Source organism: Eurypyga helias, unplaced genomic scaffold (assembly GCF_000690775.1).
Source record: "Eurypyga helias isolate BGI_N326 unplaced genomic scaffold, ASM69077v1 scaffold26128, whole genome shotgun sequence".
Classification (NCBI taxonomy): Eukaryota; Metazoa; Chordata; class Aves; order Eurypygiformes; family Eurypygidae; genus Eurypyga; species Eurypyga helias.
Genome location: NW_010269390.1, coordinates 35,785 through 61,170, shown reverse-complemented (window position 1 = coordinate 61,170; position 25,386 = coordinate 35,785). Strand labels below are relative to the sequence as shown.

At 42.5% G+C, this 25,386-nt stretch overlaps 1 protein-coding gene across 1 annotated transcript; it reads right to left on the bottom strand.

The window, feature by feature from the left end:
* Window positions 1-695: 695 nt before the first annotated feature.
* Window positions 696-25,386, bottom strand: LOC104514419 (anoctamin-1-like; the record flags this gene model as incomplete). Its single annotated transcript, XM_010158094.1, has 13 exons — window positions 25,279-25,386; window positions 20,609-20,935; window positions 18,274-18,372; window positions 16,457-16,608; window positions 14,671-14,725; window positions 11,849-11,900; window positions 9,122-9,187; window positions 8,568-8,623; window positions 6,968-7,009; window positions 3,236-3,300; window positions 2,535-2,669; window positions 1,051-1,211; window positions 696-727 (listed from the first exon to the last, which is right to left on the bottom strand). Coding segments are annotated over exons 1-13 (1,350 nt in total), but the record flags the coding sequence as incomplete, so codon positions are not given.

Below are 25,386 nucleotides of genomic sequence, written 5' to 3'. Positions count from 1 at the left end.
ACTCCATGAGGTTGGCAGTGGGCCTATGGGCTATGGTTTTAGGATTAAATATAATCCAAACCAGGTTATGTGCTAACTCACAACAAGGTGTACAGGAGGGGCAAAAATCAACTTGTGCTGCTCTCACTGACGCTGGAAGTATGTGACGACCAGCCTTAGAAACTGGGGGAATAACACACATTTCCCTATTCTCTGCAGCCTCTCTGTATAGGGCTGCCAGTTACAAACATGGGGTTTGGACCCCGTCAGTTCTCATTTAACTTTACAAGCCCTTCTTGGCCTTCACTGAGGATGATGGGAGGGTCCTCTCCTCCAGTGTCCAGGCCTGGCGCTGGGTTGTCCGAGCAAGGAGGTCCCCATTCCTCCTCCAGCAAGGAGGAGAAAGGCCCTCTATAACCATTCCTGAAGACACTCTCACAAAGATTTCATGAGAGGGTCAATATTTTTAACTAAGTTCTACAGACATGCCAAGAAAGGTTAAATGATGAGCTCAAAGTATAGGGGCAGTCAGCATCAGAAAAAATACCTATAATGCTACAGCTCCTGCTTCATGGTCTGCATGCAGGATGTCTGCTTGCTGATAAGCCTAATTGCATCCCAAAGCACACTCAGGAATCAATCTTGGTCTGTCCTAAGACACTAAAGGCCATTACATTTCCCTGCAGAGCCTTTCCCTCAACCCCAGAGTACATTACTACATTTCTTCTATAATGTTCTAAAGTGAAAGCTGGCTCTGCAAATAATTTTTTTTTTTTTCTTGGCAAGCTGTGCAATCCTGTTAATGAAATTTTGACATACCACACAGCAGTTTTATGACAGATGCTTAACAATTTCATTTTATATTCATCTTGAGCAACATTTTACATTTTAGCTTTCAGTCCAGAATATAAATTTGGGGGTGACAGTTTCATGTGAAAGAAAGAAAGAAAAAAAAAAAGTTCTTTATATAATTAACTGCCTGACTGTAAATACACTGCTTTACCTCTTCTGTTTCTTCCTGTTGTATGTTAAATAATTAAAAACTTAACATGAAGGCATGTATCTTCTTACCCCAGAGAGCCATGAAGACCGAGAAGAAGACAGTTGCAGGGTTATCAAACAGATGACTTGCACGAGCAGTCGCACAAGCGGAGCTCATCTTCCAGTAGCTGCATGTTCTGTCGCATAAGGGACACATAGTGATGTTGTTTCTCTGGTCACACATTTCCATACTACAACGAAGCAACAATATATGGAAAAAACCCAGTTAGTTCGGCTCCACCTTCCATGCTCTGATGATATTTTCTCCTTTGCACAGCAACTGTTTCTGTTCTGTAGGACCATCAGGTGGTACCCTCACAGCTTGTGCCCCAGCAAACAGCTCTGTCCGTAACCTACACCAGTGCAGGGGCTGAAATCCTCATGCAAGGCTGCTGTCTCCCTCCATCCCCAGCCCTACTTCTATTCCAGGCAGTCAGAGATAGCATTATGAGGGGCATATCTATGCTTTTTATTATAGCACCTTTCATTAAAAAAAAAAAAAAATAAAAATCATTCTTGTTTTGAAATACTAGCTACAGCAACAGATAAGGTACAAGGGAAGTATCAAGAGACTGGAGTTCAACCAATTTATCTTCTATCCACGCCATCTGTGAAACAGCAACAGTGACTCTCCCTTTGACTTTCTTCAACCTTTGGGAGCAGTACAAAGCAATCTCAATGAACGAAAAAAATATCTATTTTTTGATATCCATTATTTATTATTCAGGGCTCACGGTTGTTGGATGAACTGCATAATTTTCATCTACAACTGATGACGCATGGAGGGTAAATAATGCAAATTGACAGGGTTTTAAAAATATTATAATACAAAACTTACTCAAAAAATTTAAAATAGTAAAGATTTTGTTAATCTGGCCACAACTGCTTATTGGAAGCATGCATATTCTTGATTCATCTTTACATCACACAATGCCCTCCTCAGCATTTTATGATGGGAAGCACTAAAACCTATCATTAGAGTATTTCATAGTAAGTTTTAATGTAAGTATCTGAGTTAAGCAAAAAACCAGAACACCTGAGCCAACAGCCAAGAATTATTTTTAGTACATCAGTGCAAACTCCACAAGTAATGCTAACGAGAAATGCTAACCATTTAAAAACGTGCTGCCCACTCCCAGCCCCTGGTAGCGCTCCATCCCTTACCGGAAGCGGAAAGCAGCGGGACTGCAAGCTCCTCCATCCACCCGGATGTGTCCTCATTTTAACTATGGCTTCCAAAAGACGAGGCATGTGGGGTGTGAGGAGAGAGAGCAGCGGGAGCACGCTGTGCTCTGGCAAGCCCCATTTGGCAGACAGACCTTGGGAAGGCACGGCCAGCAAACACAGACCGGGGGTGGCGGGCTGTGGGTGGCACAGGTCAAGCTCTAGAAACTCGGAGACACAGTTTCAGCTGTGCTCACCCCAGCTATTACTGACAAAACATCTCCAGAGAAAGGTAACTTTGAGTTTCTCGTGGCCTCCAATAATAGAATCTATTTATTTATTTATTTTACCTTGGTATATTCTCATCCACGGTTGCACAGCCATATAGGAAAACGATAATCCCCACAATTGAAGCTGGAATAAGCATTTGTGTATAAACTCCCAGCCAGGCAAAATATAGTCCAATCTTCTCTCCAAAGTATTTTCTGAAATACATTAAAAATAAAGAAATGAGAGAGAGAGAAATGTTTCCTATTTCTTAAAATATAACAGGGCTAAAATTACGAATCGCAGCTGGATTAAGCATGGAGAAAGTAAGATCTGAGGACCTGTGGGAATTTTTGTCTTCTCAGAGGACTCTCTCATGATGCTTGGAGTCAATCCAGAGATACAGGCACCATGAAAGCAAGTCAGAACAACTAGTAATTTTTTCCCCTGTGCTTCTGCTGTGTAAATTGGTATCTTTGGATCTTCTGTGAAGGAATCCTCTTAAAAAAGCACCTAATTTTCTTCAGACAGCCTTAGCTCTCACCACGAGCAAAGAAAATTCATTAAAAATATGTTCTCTGCAAGCTTTCACACTAGGTGGGATACATTGGCATGTTTCTAAACCCACAGAAATGCCATTTTCTCCCAGCAAACTTTCCATTCTCCAGAGTCCCCCAGGGTGGTACAGAGGACAGTATCCCCACAAGGACACCCACAGGAGCAACCCTGTGCACAGCTTCAGCAGTGCCCTGCAGAAACACGGCATTGAGGGCTAAACTCTCACCTCACCAGGTCAATTGGCTGATATTTGTAAAAGACTCCATAGCTTGCCCACTCCTCACACAGGAGCTGTAAAACAGAAAGGCAAGGTGAAAGCTAAAGCATCGCATACACAAGTGTTTTCTCCTTTGTCCCAGCAAACTGCAGAGCTCACACCGTGGGTCTGGCCTCACCACTTTGCGGTTTCAACCCTTTAATCTGCCAATACATGCAGTCTGCATTATTGAAAACAAACGTGATGATTTGGTATGCTATAATACAGTGATGAATTCTAGTACATTAAAAGGCTCTTCAGCAACTAGACTGAGGGATAACACGTTGCCCAGAGAAGCTGTGGATGCCCCATCCCTGGAAGTGTGCAAGGCCAGGCTGGATGAGGCTTGGAGCAACCTGGTCTAGTGGAAGGTGTCCCTGCCCATGGCATGGGGTTGGAACTGGATGGGCTTTAAGGTCCCTTCCAACCCAAACCGTTCTGTGATTCTATAGCAGGGATGGGGAGTACAGTACAGTCCTAATTCTATGATCCGTAGGAGGTGTCTAGAAGAATGGAGGTGACAGATGAACATGCTTTCCGTTACAAGACAGAAAAAAACTAGAATAAACTAGTTTATTTTCACTATACAAAGTATAATACTCAGCATCCATCAAGATATGCTTTGAAGGCTGCATTTAAGAGTTTTTCAGCTTTAAACTAAAAGAACACAATGATTTCCACTCATCCTTTTGGTTAGGATACAGGCCAAGGAAAACAATGATCCCCATTAGTGATTTATAAAATTGGACCCCTCACAAAATTAGGTTCCTCTGCAACCTTCAACTTATCCTCTAGCTTGTAAAATATATAAACAGTGCTTCTCGGATCTGAAGTTTTTTTTCTTAATTCAGTTCAGCTAACAGTGTGAACAAGAAATCAGGGTGTGTACCAAAAATACTGGAGAAGTAGTCTGCTCACTGTCCACCTGGCCATCACCTCCTCTGCGGGACAAGGGGAAGAGAAGCTTTACATCTGCTTGTGAAGTCAGGTCTCCCTTTACTGCTCCTCTCCCTGCTTCAACCCAGGGACATGAACTGGGTAGAAGTATATTCCTGGACCAACTACTGATATTTCAATGAAATGCTTTGATGGTCACTTCTGCTTTCATTAATTCAAACAACATAATCTTTTTCCTTTCTCCCTTTCTGCTACTCTCTCAAATGTAAGAGCATGAACTGGTTACTGATGAGCTATTTATTTTCATCGAACATTGGATAATTAAAAAAAAAAAAAAAAGAGAACTTCAGAGCTCGGTTACACAAACCTCCTTCGGTGGGTGAGAGGCTCAAAAACCAGCTCAGCTGCAGAAGAAACTGCAATGGGGAACCCAGACCTAAACCAGTGATCATTACAGGGCGGGTAACATTATTAACCTTGTTCATAGAAGAACAGAGCAAACAGGATGTTATTGTTTAAATCTCTAGGCTCGTTTATCATGAGAAACTTGAGAGATGTCACCCTCCTACATTTTTCCAGTGAAATGCAGCAAAGCAAGGAAGGGCAGACTGGCAGTCCTGCTGCTCCCCGGACCCATTACTGCTTCTCGCATTTTATCACCAAGAAGTCATATAGCGAACATTTCTAGAGCAGTTTTGCAATTCTCCTGCCAAATCATTAACACAAACTTTCCAAGCTGAACTGCTGTACTTCTCGTGCAAATGGTTTGAGTCATTAAAAAAATACAACTTCTTTACTTTTACAGAAACACGACGTCAAAGATAGAAGTGGATTGTGTATTTTCCTCTCCACAACCCAAAATCATTAATCTTTATTAGTTCCCTTACAATAGTAAGACCAGAAACTGAAACCTAAAGGCAGGTCTTTATTAAAAAACATAATTCTTGCAACTTTTATTTTTATTCTGCTTTAGGTTTCTTTCAACCATGTTTCCAAAAGATTAAGGCCAGCTGCCTATGTCTGGGAAACAATTAACAACTCAGGACACCTCAACATCCACAGGCACTAGTTAAGACCCTTCCTTTTATTATTATTTTTTTCTTCATTTTTACAAGCTAAATTTGTGCTGGAAATTAGATTCCTTTTCTATGATCTAAGCTAGTCAGACATATCAGGAAAATGCTAAGCTAGGGAGATTTTGCATCAGTGCCATGTTTCCGTTTTGTACAACACTTCAAACCAAATTTGTGCCTTAAGTACAAATGAATTATCTCATTTATCCTGACATTTATCAGCCTAATATTCAAAGCACAGCTTCAAAGACATGATTAGAGAAGATCAGTGCACTAGCCCTAAATATTTATTTCATTTCTATGCCTCAAATCTTTAATATTCTTGTTAAAAAAAGGCACAAGCCTGGCCTAGCACTGGATTAGATTAAAGAAAACTTCAAGAAACCAGAGGAGACATGCCAAAACACACCAAAAGATTATTTGAGGGAACAGTTCATCAAAAGCCAAGGTAAATATTTCCAAACACGGAGTAAACTTGTGAAATGAGTGAATTTGTGAGGTTTGAAAAGTCAGCAATAAAGATGAGAATCCAGACGCTTTGAGAAACCATGGACTTTCACCCCATTTTTGGTTGAGCAATGTGTTGCTTAATAATGAAATGACAGGTATGTGGTATTTTTAACACAAATCAATAGACAGGGAGAAAAACAGTCACTGTCCTTTGATGAGCCATTTGCACCTTAAGGCCCAGCAGATCTTGAATTTTGGGTACCTCTTTTTATACAGCCGACTAGCGGGGCTTTGGATCTGCTTGCCCTACGACCCGAGCCCACGGTGGTCCACAGCATTTTTTCAGAGATGTGACCATGAAACAAACTGGCAAGGCAAAGTTTCAAGGCTGAAAGCCCAACATATATGGCACCCAAATTTAATAGCTCCTCCTGGGAGAACTGGTCACAACCCTCCCTACTTCAGTTTTTGTCTGGTACATGACAGAAAGCCTATCTTCTTCAGAGAAGTGTCATCAGAATATGTAGTAATTGAACTCTGAATTTAAGAAATCAACATTTCTGCAAAGGATAAAATACTTTCTTAAGAAAAGGCAAATAGTTCCTTAAAATAATTCCTACAATGAACAAATACATTTCAGTATACAGGCAATAAAACCACAACTTAAACCAGACTTAAGGTGAGTGATGCAAGCAGCAGCATACATCCACAGGCTGAACAGCACACATTAAAGCTTTGCTGAGAATGTCTCTTTTCTGATAAATGTTCAATCTTAAGCATAAACATTATTGGAAAAGGTAATGTTTTCAACCATCTCCCTCCCCCACCTCCAATTCTGATCTTCACACTCCGCATCAACAGCGCATCAATTCAGCAGAAGTTGCGGTGCAGAGACCAGAGCTTGCTGTCGAGTGAAGCACGACTTTTGTCAGATACAGACACCAGAATATGACTGAGCATATTCTCATCAGAACTGGCCTCAAATTTCATCATCTGGACTTTAGGAGGAGTTATATGTGAATGCTGTCAATACTCTTACCAACATGGCAAGAAATGTAACTTCAAGCTTTGTAATGTATATGTAACCATACTGCATTCCACATTTGGGCAAATTTAAGCGCTGGAAAGTACTTCTGTACTTGAACTGCTTGGCATTTACTGCATTTTTGTGGTATTATCTGTGAAATCTTGGCAAATGCTCAGATTCCAACAGGGGATTCTTCAGGCTGGGACTCTTGTGAATACGTTAACCCCCCCACCCTTCCCCTTTATATCAACTTACTTTTCTGTCATTAGGTTCAACGTTTTCACCTTCATAGTCACCCTTTAAAAAACAAAAAAACACGGCGTCATTCAGGGAGTTGCACCCAGAGCTGCTGTGCAACTCGCATACCCATGTATCCCACTCACTTAATGCATCAAAACCAGAAAAAGAAATCCGTAAAATAATGCTGTATTTTAGGAGTTCATTTGTCATAGCACACTTTGTCTTCTGTTGTCAGGCACATTAAGAAAGAGTAATAATGTCTGTCACTGAGGAAAAAGGAATGAATAAGTGATAAAGGTGGCCTAAAAATGTCAAGGGAAAAGATGCAGTATTGCCATGGTATTTGGGGTTCAGCTCAGTCCACTTGAAAGAGAAGAGACCAGCTGAGAGAGCTGATCCCTATCCAGACTCCAAACACTCAGGGCTGATTAGATTTGAGGTTTTAATTTGGAGCTATTTTTAAATACGATAAAGAAGTAAAGTAAGACAATAAATAACATATACGAGACTATCAGTAACTGTCTAAAGATGTGAGACAAGTACATGCAGAGAAGTTTATTTAACCTTTCTGGGTTTCTAAGTGATATCCCTGTAGTTTAAGAGTGCCTGACTTTTATGATAAACATCAGGCAGATTAAGAGGCTGTTCTGGTCTCAGGTACACTGAGATAAAATACTCACGGTTCCGTGTAAAACCAGTGCCAGTGAGGGGAGCAGAAAACTAGGAAGACACACTTCATCTTCACATATCACGCCAGAAAACCGGCACCAGGCTTGACAGCCCTTGTATGCCCACACAATCCAGTACACCGTGAGCAGCATGACTGCCACGTCCCCCTGACGTCTCTCAAGCCTTCCTGTAAGGTTCGAGCTAAGAGCGTGTGGTTGTCAGTTCTGGTTGTACCTTGAACCTCTCAGTAAAAACGTCACCAGCATCCAACTGCTGTGCGTCTCTGGGCAGGATGGGGATCCCCAGCTCAGGTGTGAGTGTCACTAAAATTCCCTACCTCCCTCTAATCCTCTCGATGAACGCTGTAGTTGAGCACACTCTTGACAACTTACTGAACTGCTCAAAAGCAAATTTCATCAGTAAAGTCTGCAGTCCCATGAAATATGTCACTTCAAATTCTTGCTTATGGTTGCCTCCAGTGGCACCCAATGACACGGACACACAGCCACTGACATCTCTGCAGTAGCAAGGGTGATGCCAGGGAGATGTGGAGGAGGGAACTAGCCTCTTGGTGCCCAGGGATAAAATGTTTCCTAGCTGGTGGGCAAGGGTAAAATGTTTCCTAGCACTGATGCCAGGGATCTTGGGAGCACGAGGTCAGAAGATAACAGAAGCATTTAGTTTGCTAAGCTACTTGAAACAACCCTACTAATGTTATACGCAAATGTCACTTATGATCATCAAAGGTAGAACAGAGGTGGGGAATTCATTAAAAGCAATCAGAGTGATGGAAACAACCTGCAGAAGTTACTGCAGGCGTGATACAAGCGAGAGGAAGTCAGGATCCGAAACACTCACGTTTGGGATGACGCCATTAATACAGAACACATTAAGGATTCTTGGTGTCAGATGGCAGACAAGTAAAGTGTATTGCAAGGCCACTTACATCATGCAAAGGATATGCAGCACTGTAAACTCCATTGGCCAGCAGACTAGTGATCCCTTGAAAAATAAAGACATAATAGTTATTTACAATTTCAAGGCTAGACAGTCTCACTTTACCATCCTTCCTGGAGATTTCCCTCAAAATAACAGCCATTTGGTCAGATAATGATTTCTCTGCCACTTCATTCCTTTCCGTGTGGTTTCATTTTCAATCATATAGGTTATTAAACATGACTCATTTTATGCAATGGAAAACTGCAGAGAGCAAAAGGAAGTCATCTATATTTGAGAATCAAGAATTAGAAGCCAATGACTTGAAATTAGTCATTAAAATAAATTACATTTTCTGAAAAGTCAGTTTGGTTTAAGGGCAAGCCTGCAGATTTGAAAGTGTGCAGCAGAAGGCTCGATCACGAGAAGAATATGGCCGGAACCGATGGCATACGGGAACACGCATACGCACGCATCATCCACACAAAGTTTTGAATTCAGATTTCAGATTGATTAGAGAAATTGAAGGGAAAGCCTTTGCGAAGACCTTGGCGTAATACTTACCATATTTACCACATTTTCGTCTTTTATTTAAAAGGGTAGTTTCCTTCTTTCTTCCCTCTCCTTTCCCTGTTTACACATCCGTTTATTAGTGACATGCATGAGGCTGAGAGCAATTAATGCTTCATCTACAAAATGTATGCAGCATAAGGGACTTTGAGGAGTACTGCCTTCCCAGGTGTGGCATCGCTCCTTCACCTGGGGCCACGCTACCAGTGGGTCGGCAGGAGTTAACGTCTAAGTTTGGAGGAGCACAACGGCGAGGAGCTCGCTGCACCTGGCTGAAGGTCACTTGGCCTGACCTGGACTTTTGAGGGCTCTAGCACATTACTTTGCTAATGTTCTTGCTGCAGCTGCTGGCACAAATATAGCTACTTCCAATTATGGATTATTACCCATGTCTGAAGGTGTCGTGTTGCCCGTGAAGATGCATTTGGGGAGCCAATGAACCAGTCTTGGGTGCTGAATCAGAGCTAAGTCAAGTACCTGTCTTTGTGCAAGGCAAGCTGATCAGTGCCAATAATAATAATAAAAATAATCCAGCCACTGGCATTGTGGAGAATTTAACAGGACTTAGAAAAAGAAAAGAAAAATTATGTGCTCCAGCGTGCTCCATGTTGCCCATCAGTTCATTGTTAACAAAAGAGTGTGAGACTGGATTTGAAGGAACAGTGACTGTGAACCAGGAAACAGCTCGCTCTAGGTTCACCGAAACATTTCTGATTGTTCTTGAAATGAGAATTTTTCAAGTTCATTAGCATGTTTGAGATACTAATCACCTGCTGGAGGAACTACTCCAGGAGTGCTCAGTATCCTGCAGTATCATTAATTTTCAAAGTCCTATTTAAGATTATACTGTACTATATAGTACAGTCTGCAAATGTTTCCATACTTCTGGCAGAAACAACTAGTGATACGACAAATTATTTTTCTAGGGCTGTGCGACCGACCGGAGAGCTACACAGTACCCTTCTACATACCAGTATTTAACAATGGAGACAGATTCACATTTTCACAAATTTGCAAAATAAGTAACAAAGACTGCAGTGTTCGCTGGGCCTTTTTCCTGCTGGGCAGAAATATTGCAGCATTATCTGTGTTTGCCCAAATCGACTCACAACCTTTGCCGGGTTGTAACCCAGCATTCCAGCGCTGGAACACAAAGGACCCGATTGAGTTATGCTGAGTATACCCATGGACAGGCTGGCCTAATGACATTTTTATTAGGTATACTGTGTGACCTTGCCAGCCTCTGGAAGAAGAATGATTCAGGAATCCTAACACTTTATTTTCCTTTAGCCTCTGCCCTATTCAACTAATCTCTAATGTGTTTCCCATTTCTGGACCAAAAAAACAAAAAAGAAAGAAAAAAATAAATCAAGTGAGTAACCAACTCCAAGGCAAGAATTCAAACTGAGCTGTATGACCTTCCCCTTTCAAGAGTACAAATACGTAATTTCCAGTGAAATGATATAGCACCAGACTCGAAAAGGGTCCTGAAAGTCACAGCTTAATTTGGATTTCCCATGCTACAGGGAAACAGTGCCTCTGTTAACACTGGCTGAACACCAACACTTAGTGTATATAAGGACTCAACAATTGTACATTGTATGTTGTTATTTCAACAGAAAAGTCAAAGCATGGAAATGATTTCTGGCATAATTATTCTTCTATTATTTGATGTATTTCTAAGCAGCTGATGAGTCAATATTGAACAGAACTACCTGTAATTCAAGTTCCCATTGTTTTATTTAACTGCTTGTAGGCAAATAAATACTACAGCAGATTCCAACAGTTATCAAACATTTTCTCCCAGGTTCATGCATTTTTTTCATCCAAATTTATTTCTATTTGTTGTCTGTTAAGAAACTTGGATATGAGGGAATTCCGCCTTCCACCTTACATAATTTGGTTTACCATAATAACGTTGGTCCCATAGTCAGGTATATACCTATCACTGATGATACATATAAAATGAAGCATATAACAGCTGAACAGGAAAAGCTGCCAACAAATCTTTAAGGTGACCTGATATGCAACTCATGTTTACCTGTATTATGAATTTAGTTCTTAGACCAGAAGCCCTAAGGCTAAAATCCTAAAACTGTGGGTTTTTTAGGCCGTGGCAGCACAGATTTCCCGCCCACTGACTTGCAACAACTGTGTTGAGGCTTAAGAAAGAGATGGGCCAGCTTTCAGTGCATGCTGCAGTCCTCGGCTGTTCCACTGGGTTAATCTCAGTTCCACTTAGGACACTGCGTCGGTCAGTCATCAGTTAAGACCATTTCACTCAAGTCAGTGAAAAGCCATCCCAGGATAAAAATGTGTGGTTACTACCTAAGGGGAATGGGCCAATCCGTAGACTTTCACTTCAATTACTGAAATTCATGCTAATACCCTCATCCACTTCAGTGACTGTAAAACTGAACCAACGTATTATCCACTGGTTTATTTCACCATCCAGTCCTGCTGCAAAGGACCTAAAAAACATCTGCAGGGCCTATAGTCTCACTTACCATTTAATTTAGAATTTAGCCTATAGATTCACATTTCAAAAAATTTCAACCAGCTACCTTAATTAAATTAAATTTCCAAATAAAACAATTATATCCACACACACCAAAACAGAGAGCAGGGGAAAAACCTAAACTCCACAGCCAGTTACAACTGGCAATTATTTTCAATACCTGAAAACGATTCTTGATCATAAAGCTAAATTAAGTTCCTTACCCATGCTGTATTTTGCTTTGGTACACGTCGTTCTTTTCAGGATTTCATAAACCTATAGAAATAAAAGAAAGGAAAGGGTTAGTTCAGATACTGCCAGTGAAAAGCACAATCTTTTTTGTGTACAGCCCAAATATTGGCAAAACCAAGATGTCGATGAAGTCATCATTCTTTAATAAAAGCCACGGTATTCAGGAGAGCAGGGCGTAAGGATTTCCATGCCAAGTTATCTGCATGAGAGAGAAGCGCTTAGCTAAATCGCCAGCTACCAAGATAATTGATTGGGGGAAACGGGGTTACATCTAAGCACTCGCGTAACAGAAACGCTATTTCTGCTCATGTCAGACATCGATCTGAGATCAGGAGCCCTCTTGTAAGCGGCCCAAGCGGTGTGCCAGGCCAGCTCTTCCCTTGCTTCCAACGGCGCGAGCTGGCTTCAACCCAAGGACCTCCGCAGAGCTTCAGGCTCGGAACGTGCAGGCAGCACACGGCCATTTATCAGAAACCAGACTAACAGAGGCTGACCTTAAAATTTCTGAGCTTGCACTGACCTCGTGGCAAAACAGATGTATTTATTTTAGGATTTATTGCATTTATTGTCAAATAACCTTTGCACATCTCAACACGCCGACCGAGTGGTCAAGCTCTCAGGCAAGGCAGGAGGCTGGCGGTGTGGGGGCAGGCAGCAGAGAAAAACCATGGGCAAAGGCACCTGCTGCCCTTGCCTGGCCTGTCTGGGGAGTCAGTTCCCTGGGGATGCTTGCTAATCCGTGTGCTAACTTGGCTGCCGCTTGTCCAACTCACAGAGGGAAGCGAGTGAGGGCATACGGGGCAAACCCTGCAGCTCCTCTGCCTGTTGTCATCTTGGAACTCCAGCGAGTTAAAGGGCTGTCATGGACAGACTTCCAGTTATATAATTTTTTTTTTTAATAAGTAAAATATCTTTGGCTTAGTTTCTACTCATCAAAGACTCACAGGGAGTGACTAGATTCCTGTTCATTTTGCAGTAGGCGGAAGAGTCAATATTTGTGCTGTGATTTAAAAACACGTATGAGAAAGGCAGGAGAGAACTTTAAGAAACAAGAATACAAAGAGAAATGCAGGCAGGATAAAATGATGCTGGGAAACATTCAATGTGTCTTGATTTAACAGCTGACTTACAGGGATTTCCAACAAAGTAACCTACTACCAGCATTATTATTATATTCCCAGTATTACTCGACTGGTTCAAAAAAACCTCCTTTCCTCCTCTTCCTCCCAGCCTCTGCTATGAGCTCCTTTGATTTCAGTCCATTTTTCACTTGTTTTCACTCTCTTGTCCTATGGTGCCATTGTCACCTTTCTCAGACAGCTTGTTGTCATGAATTTTAACTCTTCATGTGCCCCCTTAAGTTTCCTGTGCATACAAGGTTTTTAACTATATATCTAGACATATACAAGAAAGCCTACAAACAAGCTATGCTTTTTTTTCAATCTCGAGTGAAAATCAACCCATTCAGTGTTTGTCTTTTTCTTTTCCATCTCTCTGCTGCTGCATCTGCCTTCCCTGGTCAAACTCACCTAGCCCCGATAACCTGCCCTCACATCAAATCAGTGCACTTCAGGCTACCGGGGAGCTGCATCATGGGGTCCACACAATGGAATTCCAAAGCAGGAAAGGGAAGTTAGATATCTTACACCCCTTATCACCGTAGCAATAAAAGGCAGCTATAACTGTGATATAAGCTCTTTTTGAAACCACTTAGAATCCGAAAGGCTAATGTTAAATATAAGATAAAAGCAGGCTCACAGTCACATTCCAGTGCACTGATTAGCAGCAGTGGAGTGGGGCAAAGACTCCACATTATACTTTGAAGAGCGTTGCAGCAAGTGCTGCTTGGCATGGTCCCTTCCAACTGCCCTCCATGTCACATGAGCTGCCCTTTCAATTCCCCCCTTCAGTGGCTACAGAGGAGGCTACAGCTTCTCCCCCGCTCTATTTCATGTGCTGTAAGTCACACAGAAGCACTCAAATGTAGTTTGTGATATTGGATTCTGGTATTAGGCTTCATTTCTGTATGGGAACTGCAGAATTATAATTACAAGAAGAAAAGTCCCATGCTAACCCTGAAGGAGTAGAGAGACCCTGCAACATGAAAGCAGGAACCCTCAGCCCAGTCCCAGTGCTCCCCACATGTACATCACACTTGCTAGTGTAATAGGGGTGAACAGATGCATAAACACCCAGAAAAAGTTGCAGTTTTCTGTCCTTGTTGCGTTTGCTGCATGTAAACATTCACGTTAAAAAAAGATCATAAGTAATGCTAAGTGAAAATCGTAAGCCTCAACACCTTTAAAGCAATGCTAGAGAACTGTCCCCCAAAAGTATAAATAATATTCTCTGTAAATGCCCAGCTGTTTGGTTGGAATTTGTCTTGGGAGATTTTCCAGCATTTCATAAAAGGAGCAAGGTATGGTTACAAAAAGGTACACGAGTCATGGGGGTGCAGGCAGCTGGCGGCAGAACCAGCAGTAGAATCTAAATTTGTTCCTTCCCGGTGATATGCCTACTCAGAAACTGTGTCCCAGACGAACTGCGGACTAGAAAGAAGATCCAAATTATTTTCCAAAAGGCAGCAACCTGTTAGTATCAAAGGTTATTCATTACATAAGCTCAATCTGGAAATTCTTTATTTATAATTGCAATAACTGGTGTCACAGGGATCCCTGGCATTTGGTTAAGAACGGCAAACTTGCCACAGGCGCTGTACTGAAGCTGGCAAAGGGGCTATTAACACCATGATTAAGGCACTGTCCACCATGAATTATTTATATACAGTACTTACTATAGTGCTTCTTGTTTTGCTGTCAAAGAAGGAATCTCTGTCAGACAAATCAAATCTGTTAAAAGATTAGAAGGAAGCCCATTAGGTTTTAAAAATAAAAAAGCAACAGTAATTTCCTGCTCTTGTTGACCCCTTCAATATTTTCATCCTCCTGGGGATCACTCATAGCTAACATTAAAGAATAGCTTGTAAAAGCCTTGTTATAGAAGAAAGTCCATTCCTAACTCTCATATTTTAAAGAAGCCACATATACATTTCACCGATTTTATATATTTATAGGTTTTTATGCTCAGGAGATGCTCATTTTAGCTGAATTGCTGATCTGCTGGCCTTGAATTTCTCCTCATATTCTTTCTATTTTGTCTGTACCTTAAAACCTGGGAGGCCACTCTTGCCTCCCTTATTCAGCAAAGACACAGGCGGTCTCACTGAAAAAAAGTGACCACTGCAAACGGTTTAAGGCACATCCACACCTAAGCTAAGGAACATCTTCTGGGCTTTTCCTGCAAGAGCAAGAACATGTCAAGTGTCACATACACTGACTGGCCCAACCAACATATACAACTCCATCAGTGTTCTGCATCCCTTGATTAAAAACTAAAAGCCCTGTATGCCAAGTGAAGAAATCCTGCCCTAGGACTATTCGTTCCAGCTGGCACATACATAAACAGAGTCTTCAAAGCTTCTCCTCTGGGATGGTGGGTGGCCAAGGGAGAGCAAAGGCTAAGTAATCCACGGCAGTCAAAACTTTTGCTGGGCCCACCTTATGATTTTTTCCTACACCCACGTTTACAGCTATTCTTACTGATCTGAAATCGATGGCGAAACCACCCTGGACTTCATAGCATTTCCAAAGTCAAGGCCTGGTTGGCAGCACAAGTGTGAGCTGCCCATACCAGCTGAATGGAATTACTCTGAAATTTATCAACCCACATCTCTGGCTACGAATTTGACTGAGCATTTTAGTTTACATTGAAATGAGACTTTGGTAAACCACATTATAAACCTGGTTTTGCAACCTAACAGTTAATGCGTACAGTTATATAGATACGTGCCATGTACCACAACAGCAGCACAGAGACTTCACAGAGGGGCTCAACAAAGTCTCAATCTTCAACAGTGAGCCAAAACAAAACAAAAACAAAAAGGCAAACTTATGACAAAATCACAGAATCATAGAATGGTTTGGGTTGGAAGGGACCTTAAAGATCATCTAGTTCCAACCCCCCTGCCATGGGCAGGGACACCTTCCACTAGACCAGGTTGCTCCAAGCCTCATCCAGCCTGGCCTTGGACACTCCCAGGGATGGGGCATCCACAGCTTCTCTGGGCAACCTGTCCCAGTGCCTCCCCACCCTCTCCAGGAAAAACTTCTTCCTGATATCCAATCTAACCCCCCCCCCTTTCAATTTAAACCCATTCCCCCTTGTCCTGTCACTACAGGCCCTTGTAAAAAGCCCCCCCCAGCTTCCTTGTAGCCCCTTCAGGCACTGGAAGGGGCTATAAGGTCTCCCCGGAGCCTTCTCTTCTCCAGGCTGAACAAGGCCAACTCTCTCAGCCTGTCCCCAGAGCAGAGGGGCTCCAGCCCTCGGAGCATCTCCGTGGCCTCCCCTGGACTCGCTCCAAGTGGTCAATATCCTTCTGATGCTGAGGGTGGAAATATTCTTTACAGTAATCACCAACAAATTGTTGGCGTTCATTTGCCCTTTGACCTTTTGGCACCTTAGCTGCTCTCAGGAAGGCTGGAACTTGTTGACATGGACGTTTACAGAAAGCATTCACTTACAGGTGCTGTTTCTCTCTGGAAAAGGGGTAGGAGAGGCGTTTCACCGTCTGAGGCTTGTGTTCTGCTACTTTTGGCTGGATGGGCTCTGTTATTTTTTGAATTACTGAGTTGATCTTTTTCAGAAGACCATGGGTCTGATTGATCTGATACATCTGAGTGGACAAAGAGAAAAACAGTAAGGCTGTATTGTTGTTTGGCTACCCGTGACAGAATGAGCTGTAAGGAATAAACCATGAATTAAATAAATAGAATAAATTATTGGGGAGTATAGCTTACCTTCTTGAAAACATTCTGAAACACATGGATGGATGGGAAAGTCAAACCAAGGCAAGACTACTGCTTTTTCCCTGAGCCAAAGCATGGCGCATTGGTTCCAAATAATCAGATGGCGTGTTCAGTGGAGATATAGAATCATAGAATCACAGAACGGTTTGGGTTGGAAGGGACCTTAAAGATCATCCAGTTCCAACACCCCTGCCATGGGCAGGGACACCTTCCACTAGACCAGGTTGCTCCAAGCCTCATCCAGCCTGGCCTTGGACACTTCCAGGGATGGGGCGCATATACTCAGCACTGACTCCTGAGACACCCACTCCTCTGGCCTTTACTGTTTCCTTGGTGCAATCAGACAAAGAAATTATGGAGCCCCCATGAAAAACAACAGAAGTGGTCTCCTCTCCCAGGGGGCTTTCCTGGGAATATTGTGCAGGCTTCAGGAGTTTTCCTTTTTCCATATAAAGGAACCGAAATATCTTGAATCGCCTAGTGTAGTTGTGTAGCACTGAATGCAGGAAGTGTGATAGCAGGGTCAGAAAGCAGGATTACAGGCCTCCCTCTCTTAGCCACAAAAACTATGTGCAGATCCAGGGCATGGTCCCACTTTGGGAAGATGCTCAGCTGCAAACAAGGCTTTAGGAGTCTGAGGGTGTTCTCAGGCACACTCCTTCTCCACGGCAATGCCTGCAGGCTTCGGTGGCCTCTTTCACACACAGAAAAAACCCTCCACAAAATACCCACCCTGACTTTTGTGGCAAATCAGCTTTAAATGCAGGGTGACAACAGACTGTTTTTAATCTAATAGTGCTTCTGATTAAAATCAGTGGTGAGGCAATAATGGGGATTAATATGAAATTCAAACCAGAAGGTGGGTTTAGTGTTGTAATAAATGACGCTGGGCTTTGAGACTGTCTCTTGCTCCATTAGAGACCTTCCTCTGCAGTCTGGGACATGCACTTATTATGTGTTTAAATATTAATCCATCTCTAAGATATGCTCTCTGAACAGGTAGCTATCTATCACAGATGATTTAGAATTGATGAAAATACACTGTCGTTTCTTTAATGATATTTAAAATATTCTGAAAGGTAATTTATTTCGTGGTAGAGTAGCCACAACTCCTGCAACTATGTCTAACGAGGTACATGAAGAGTCACTAAACCCAGTGAGAATACTGCACACAAATTGTTACTCCTATGTTCACTTTTAGCAGTCTGGTGAGAAAAAACTCCAATACACACACATCACTTCATCATTTGCAACCTGTTCTTTTCAAACACACTGAGAGGATAAGGTATTGTATGAAATCACTCGCATCACATACAGGTAGCGGGTAGGAATTCTTAATTTCGATTCCTCCTTCCAGATATTCTCTCTGCTGTCCCAAGCAAGCAAGTTTGTGACAGTCATTTTCTGCACACAGTAGTTAACTGCTTTAGAAATGCTTGTGGGAAGAAAAGTCTACATATGTAAGGTGTTCAGAGATGAGCATATGCTTAAACTATGCCTTCCAGAGGAATGAAAGAAAAATCAGGACTCACCTTTTTTGTGGGCATTTTGAGTTTGAGAAATTCTGCCTCTCGACACAATACATTCCACGGTGCATGTATTTTTACAAATCCAACTCCATGGATTTTAGTCTAAAAAACAAGCAAGAGAAAAAGTTACTGATGAGAGGAAATTAAGAATTTTTCCCCTTGTGTTTCCTACATATTTAAGGAACAGTTTGTTACTGCCAACATCCTACATCTCATCTGAGGCAGCTAGTTTCTAACAACAGGACAATCACCGAGCACCTCTTTGTGCTGAGCTGCTATAAAATGTGACCCAAAAATGCTATTGTCTTCCAGAAGAGATACCACAAGGTTAAACAGATAAAAATTGTTTGGGAAATAAAAGCTAATGACTGTGGACACAAATACAGATTAAGCCAATTAAACTGGAGGCATAGGCATCCAGCCAAATGGTATGATTTCAAGAGTGCGGTGTAATTAATGGAGCTGAGAGATTCCCTGCTGCCTCCTAAGTATCTCAAAGGTCCAGAACTGCAGTAAGGAACGTGCAGCACCAGATACAGATGTGAGTATCTACATTAAAACACTCCGCATTTTAATTAGGAAAACTGCTAGGAAGACCTCAAGAAAAGAAAAAAAAAATGTTAGCGACAACATCAGTGGCATGCTTGCATCCCACTCATTCTCCGAGCTCTGCTCGAGATGGCTGGACACGGGGGTTTGCTTCTGGCACTCCCACCTACACCCCTATTAACTCCCATGGGAGTAACCATTTCAAAGCTATTGGACAAATGATACCAAGCTAGCAGGCATTCACCAACCAGAAGAGAAACTCTAATGAATCTTTCTGATCTTGACGAGGTATCAACTCAGGCAGTTACTGCAATAACTACCTTTCATGCAGCAAAGTTCCCCACTGGCTTTCTAGAAATCGGTTACTCAGAGGACATTAACTGCCAGCCTTCCCGTAAGGCATGGCTTCCAAACCGCCTCTGAATGTGCTTCACTGAGGAGAGTTTAAGTGACTTAGTAAACTCCATCTGTTTAAGAAACCTTTGCTTGTTTTGCAATTAGTAAGGCCTCCAGTGCAACTTCATGGCATCCTTTGCAAGCCCAGGTGATTGCAGGGTTTTCCCCCTACAATGACGTGCTGGATATGGAAGCTGACATAAACCCCTGTGGCTTGCTTTCATCTCTGCACATTCCTGATCTGCTGTTGTACCTTGCCCTGAAAGGTAAGGGGCTCTCTCTCTCTTTTATGGCGTCCTGACTTGAAGCCTGAGCCCTTCTGCATCACCTGAAATCCTATCACATGTCATAGGTGGGGACGTCCCATCTTGCCAAGGATTTCGGTGTCTGTGACTTGGCACAGGCAAGCTTTCGGTTCACTACAACAACTTGCAAGTTTGATGGGAAGCAAGTCTTACTTTCACCCGGGGGACAGAGAAGTGAAAGTTTTTTTGCATTATACCATTAAAAATATTTTATTTATATATATCTCATTATGTACATGCCTGTAATCTGTAAATAATAGGTGGCAGATTTACTTTTTTAACACTGATCACAGGTCTAGATGCTTAATCTCAACTTTTAGATCCTATAAATAAACCCAGCGTCAATGTTTACCCTCTCCCACAGGAGTTTCAGGCATATTGGTTGGATCAGTTAATTGTAATAGCTTTCTTTGAAATTAATATGGCTGTGCCTATTTCTACTAATCACACACTGGCAGTACTTCACACACATCATTTTTTATATAGTCTAATGGTCTTTTAATAGAATACACTGTTTTCAGGGTACAGGTGAAAGGCGTTACAAGCTGTACTGTTCGCATCTAAGAATGGAAAGAGCAGACTGTAATGCAGACCCACGCACTCAAGCTAGAGCATGTACCAGAACCTCCCGAACACATTTAAATCTCTTGAAGTCTATACTGAGGTATAAAAATGCCACTGTCAGTATCGGGTATTTTTCATCAGAACTGGAATTACCAGTGGATCCAAAGCACAGCATACTGTAAACCCACCAAACTGGGATTAGTGTTCAGGGCAATTTAAGCCTCACTTCTAGATATGGCAACACATCAATAAGCTGTGTTGCAATAGTGGATGTGCCACAAGTCCCGGCCAAGAAAAGTAAGAAACTTCATCTCACTGGGGCATTAACAACACCACAGCCCATTCCTGTGAAGTGAACTAAACCAGTGGGCGAGGATGGCACTGCCAGAACTGAAATCAAATTCTGAAGAGTTGAGCTTGTGTAACCTTGAGCAGAGACAGGTTCACAGGAACAGATCAGCATCTCCCAGGATGCAATCACCAGTTAAGCTCCGTATCTTTAATGGTCTGAAATGGCTCCTTACATCCTCATCGCGTTCCAGTTCCAGACCAGCCTCCACGAGGTTCCCTTCATACTCCTCCCTGCGAAATCTCTTGTCGTCTTCATGGTAATCCACGTGAGGTTCACCTTCCCCCATTTCCAGCTGCACTCCTTTCCCAGGAAGCGGCTGGTCCTGCTTGGTGCTTCGGGCACTTGAATCATTGTGATGAACTCTCCTGGTGAGTGTCCTCCCTGCCGAGGACTTCTTGTAATGATAAACGAGGATGTAGTCTACTTTTCTCTTGCCATCTCGGAAGTAGAGTCCGTATTTGCAGTCAGCATCTGGATTTTTGGACAGGGAATTTAATAACTGGAAGCAGGGAATGGGGGCGTGGAGAGAAGGAGAGAGAAGAATAATGAGCACACACACCAACACGGACACCAGACAGACCATATCCTTGTATCAAGGACTCCTTCTTGCCTGGAGCACACAACGACCCATCTTCAAACAGAATACATATGGGAGCACTCCCCACCCCCCCATGCTATTTGCTCGAAACAATTTCGCAAGTTAACACCTGCAATTTTACTGATAGGCAGCTGGGATTTTATTGGCCAGAGATAAATAGCTCAAATAACTGGGATTTAATCTCATTACCAGCACACTAGCTTGTAAGTCAGCTACTTGGTGGATTTGGTTTTCTCCTTTGGGGGTTAATCACCACTAAGATCATCTGTCCTTTTCCACCCAAGACATCTGCATTTCAATTCTGACAAACAGATTAATATCCTGTGCAAACATTTCTCACTTCTCTTATCTATGGTTGCAAGTTTGTATCATCTGAGAAAGAGATCATCTTAGATACAGACTGAAGGGAGCCAGCTGGCCATGAAGTCCGGCCAAAAATGCGGATGGGCCGTAGCCAGGGAAGTGGGTTCACTGCTTACTGAGTTCATCACTTTTTTTTTCCCCGCTTATAAAACCTACGTTGCTTTGCAAACGGATAGGGGCAAAGGCTTCATTCCCGTCTTGAATCAACACTGCGTAAGTGTTGCATGACACATAAGCCTTAAAACACAATTCCATTTCCAAGCATCTATCTGAAAAACCGCGTAGGAACGTACAGGGAAGTGGGTTCACTGCTTACTGAGTTCATCACTTTTTTTTTCCCCGCTTATAAAACCTACGTTGCTTTGCAAACGGATAGGGGCAAAGGCTTCATTCCCGTCTTGAATCAACACTGCGTAAGTGTTGCATGACACATAAGCCTTAAAACACAATTCCATTTCCAAGCATCTATCTGAAAAACCGCGTAGGAACGTACAAAGTACTAACAACTAATCTTGCTTGCACCAGCACTTCTGCATAATTCACAATTCTATCCTTGGATGCACAGACCACTTAAATAAAATGAAAATTCATTACTAACTCGCATTTGTTTTTACAAAAAACACTCATCACAGGAGTGGTTTTTCAGGGACCAGGGACATTTTCTGGATTTTAATTTTACAGAAGAATGTTAAGCTTCCACATGGGAAGAAGGACTTGCACTCCAAATGACAGCGGTTTGCCATCGGTCGTAAACCATACCAGTCCAAATCCATTTGGCATGTGTGTACTTTCTGCTTGTTTCATACATAAAACGGTGAGCTATTTGCAAACAGTTGTTTCTAAGTCCAATTTTTAAAACCCAGGCGAAAAGAGCAAGCTCTGAGCTTACTATACAGTGTATCACAGACAATACAGCCAAAACTTCACTGAAACGCACTCAATGTTACGCAGATTTTGCACGCTTCTCTGAACGTTGTTTTGGAGAAGGCAGGTCCCAGCTACCATAACTATAAACCAATGTCTTTAAGGGACAGCCTGTTCTTCCCTTTTTGCCTCAGGGAGATTTTTACTCCCATCTTCCTGCGTTTGGAGGGAGGAGGAAGCACATGAAGAAGTAATGGAACAAGTGTGATCAGCTGATAGCAGTAACACAGAGCAAGGAGGACCGGCAGACAGCAAGAAGCGGAGATGCCAGGCAGCACACGGGGCAGCCGTCTGCTGAGGTGGGGATGCCCGATTGCTTTCTGAGGCCTGACCTGACCATGTCTGCCCAGGGCCAGGTTGGCTGCAGGTCCTCGTCTCCCCAGTCCCTCACAGCTTTGCTCCATACCTGCCTTTGCCATCTGTTTCGCTCTCCTTTTTTTTCAGGATCCAATCTCTCTTTTCCATTTAACCTAAACCCTTTGTTCCAAAAATATAAATACGTCATAAAATAATATAGTATTTGCTGCCACCATGGAGTTCACTCTTTCACCTGCTCCACGTCTGTCTTATTTAGCCATGACCATAACACATTTTTCAGGGCACAGGATGCTCGTGTTTGTGCCCAATCTAGACATTCCTATTTCTTAAGTATAATTACAGTACGGAACACCACTAATAACTATTACTTTCTTATTCATTCATGTTTAATGGCACACACCCGTGAATTCAAAATGTTTTTTCAAAGCAAGCTAATGGTTTGCTTGTGGCAAGCAACTCAGTTATGCAAACTTCCACAGAAGCACATTATTAAGAAATAGTAACTAACTGGATTTTCAGGCTATAATGCCTCTTCAGATTAAATGGTTGTTTTAAACAAGACACAGGAACACTGGGACTTCTTTCAAGGTACCTAATTCCATTTAATTTTTAAAGATTTGTTGATCTTATTAATTAATTAGACATCAATTTCTGAAAAAGTGGCAAGAGCTGACAGACATTCAGGTAAGTGCAGGGAGTTAAAACAGAAAGACTCAGACCCAAACCACTTCCTTCCCCCTTTGGACTTTATAAGGGGCAGCATTTAGTTGGTCTGTTCTGGAGACCAAAGAAAATGGGCAGGACTGAAGATGACTTTTAAGGATGAAAGCAGGGAGTGTGCCAGATGTTTCTAACTGCTTGGGGAGCTCAGGAGAGATCAGTACATCCTGAACACAGCTCCTCTTTTCCTGGAGCACAACTTGGGTGGACAAAAGTGGCACTGAAAATCCCTAGTTTCTTTGTTTCTTTGAGTCACTGTCACCGGGAAGGGGACAAGTCACACTGCAGAAACTGAATGAGAGCTTCTTCCCATTCTTTGAACTTTCCTGTTGAAAAGCTGACTCACTGATAATTTGGGAAAAGGTGCTGCACTGTGGATACCAATGCCTCAATAAATTTGCATCAAAAGCAGCATCAAAAGAAGGTGAGGGAGGGGATTCTATTCTGCTCTTGTGAAAGCCCAGCTGGAGTTCTATGTCCAGCTCTGGGGTCCCCAAAATCAGAAGGATATAGCCCAGTTGGAGGAGTGAGTCCAGAGGAGGTCACGGAGATGCTCCGAGGGCTGGAGCCCCTCTGCTCTGGGGACAGGCTGGGAGAGTTGGGCTTGTTCAGCCTGGAGAAGAGAAGGCTCCGGGGAGACCTTATAGCACCTTCCAGTGCCTGAAGGGGCTACAAGGAAGCTGGGGGGGACTTTTTACAAGGGCCTGTAGTGACAGGACAAGGGGTAACGGGTTTAAATTGAAAGTGGGGAGGTTTAGATTAGATATCAGGAAGAAGTTCTTCCTGGAGAGGGTGGTGAGACGCTGGGACAGGTTGCCCAGAGAAGCTGTGGATGCCCCATCCCTGGGAGTGTCCAAGGCCAGGCTGGATGAGGCTTGGAGCAACCTGGTCTAGTGGAAGGGGTCCCTGCCCATGGCAGGGGGGGTGGAACTGGATGATCTTTAAGGTCCCTTCCAACCCCAACCATTCTGTGATTCTATGAAATTTATTAATATATGAGAATAGCTATATCCACTGCTAAAGGGGCGCAGCCAAAGACTCAAAGCAGCCTGATGGTCCTGTTTTAAAGAAATAAATTATTAGATTCTTTTAAGGATGCAGTATTAATGCTGAAAGGTACTAATAGGCCACATTTCTTACTTGCAGTGCTGCTATGCTGAAACAGAGAAAGCGCTACATTGACTTAGACTCATGTCCCTTCAGTTGCAAATGACACACAAAAGACATTTCAGTTTTACCACAGCAGTAGGGTTGTTTAGACTCTGACAGAATTATTCCTCCATGCTCCATCCCATCTAAGCACAAGCACAGTGAATCAAGTAGTGCTTTTTTTTGTCCATCCTTCCCTAGCAAGATCTGCTATATAGCCCACTCCACCTCGATTCTTTCACCTAAATAAACTCCTTTTTATGCATTTATGACATAACCAACTCCTAATCCTTTTGGGTATTCATATTATCAACTTCCTTTAAACCAGTGTTAAAGAATTTCACCAAGGCACAGTTAATGACACTGGAAATCTAACCTCTACAATGTGCTACAGAATATTAATTTAACGTTACCTACGTTAACAATAGTTTCCATGTGAAATTTTATACATTATTTTCCCTTCTACTCTACACGGGCAAAGAGATTTTAAGGTTGCCACAGCCTTACAGCCAGATTGATTACTCTGAGAACAGCCAACCCCTTTTTATGCTACAGGTTAAACAAGGATCCCTTGCTTCCCTTCTTCACATTAAAGAACAAACCCCACTACGTTAGCATGTACTGTGGCTGGTGGCAATCCTCCTCAGCACCTGTAGGAAAGCCGGGGAAAAGGATTTCAGAGCATCCTGGGAATGGAAAGAATGAAAAATAAGCTAAGGGGTAAAGCGTAGTACGTCAGTTATGAGACATCTGGCAAGTCCTTTACTCACTGTACTCTCATGCTGGTCATATCCTATATCCTCAATAGCTCGGATGTTGATAATGTGGATCCCCTTCTCCTCAGCAGGTAGGCAGGAGTATTTCTTGTTCATCCTCAT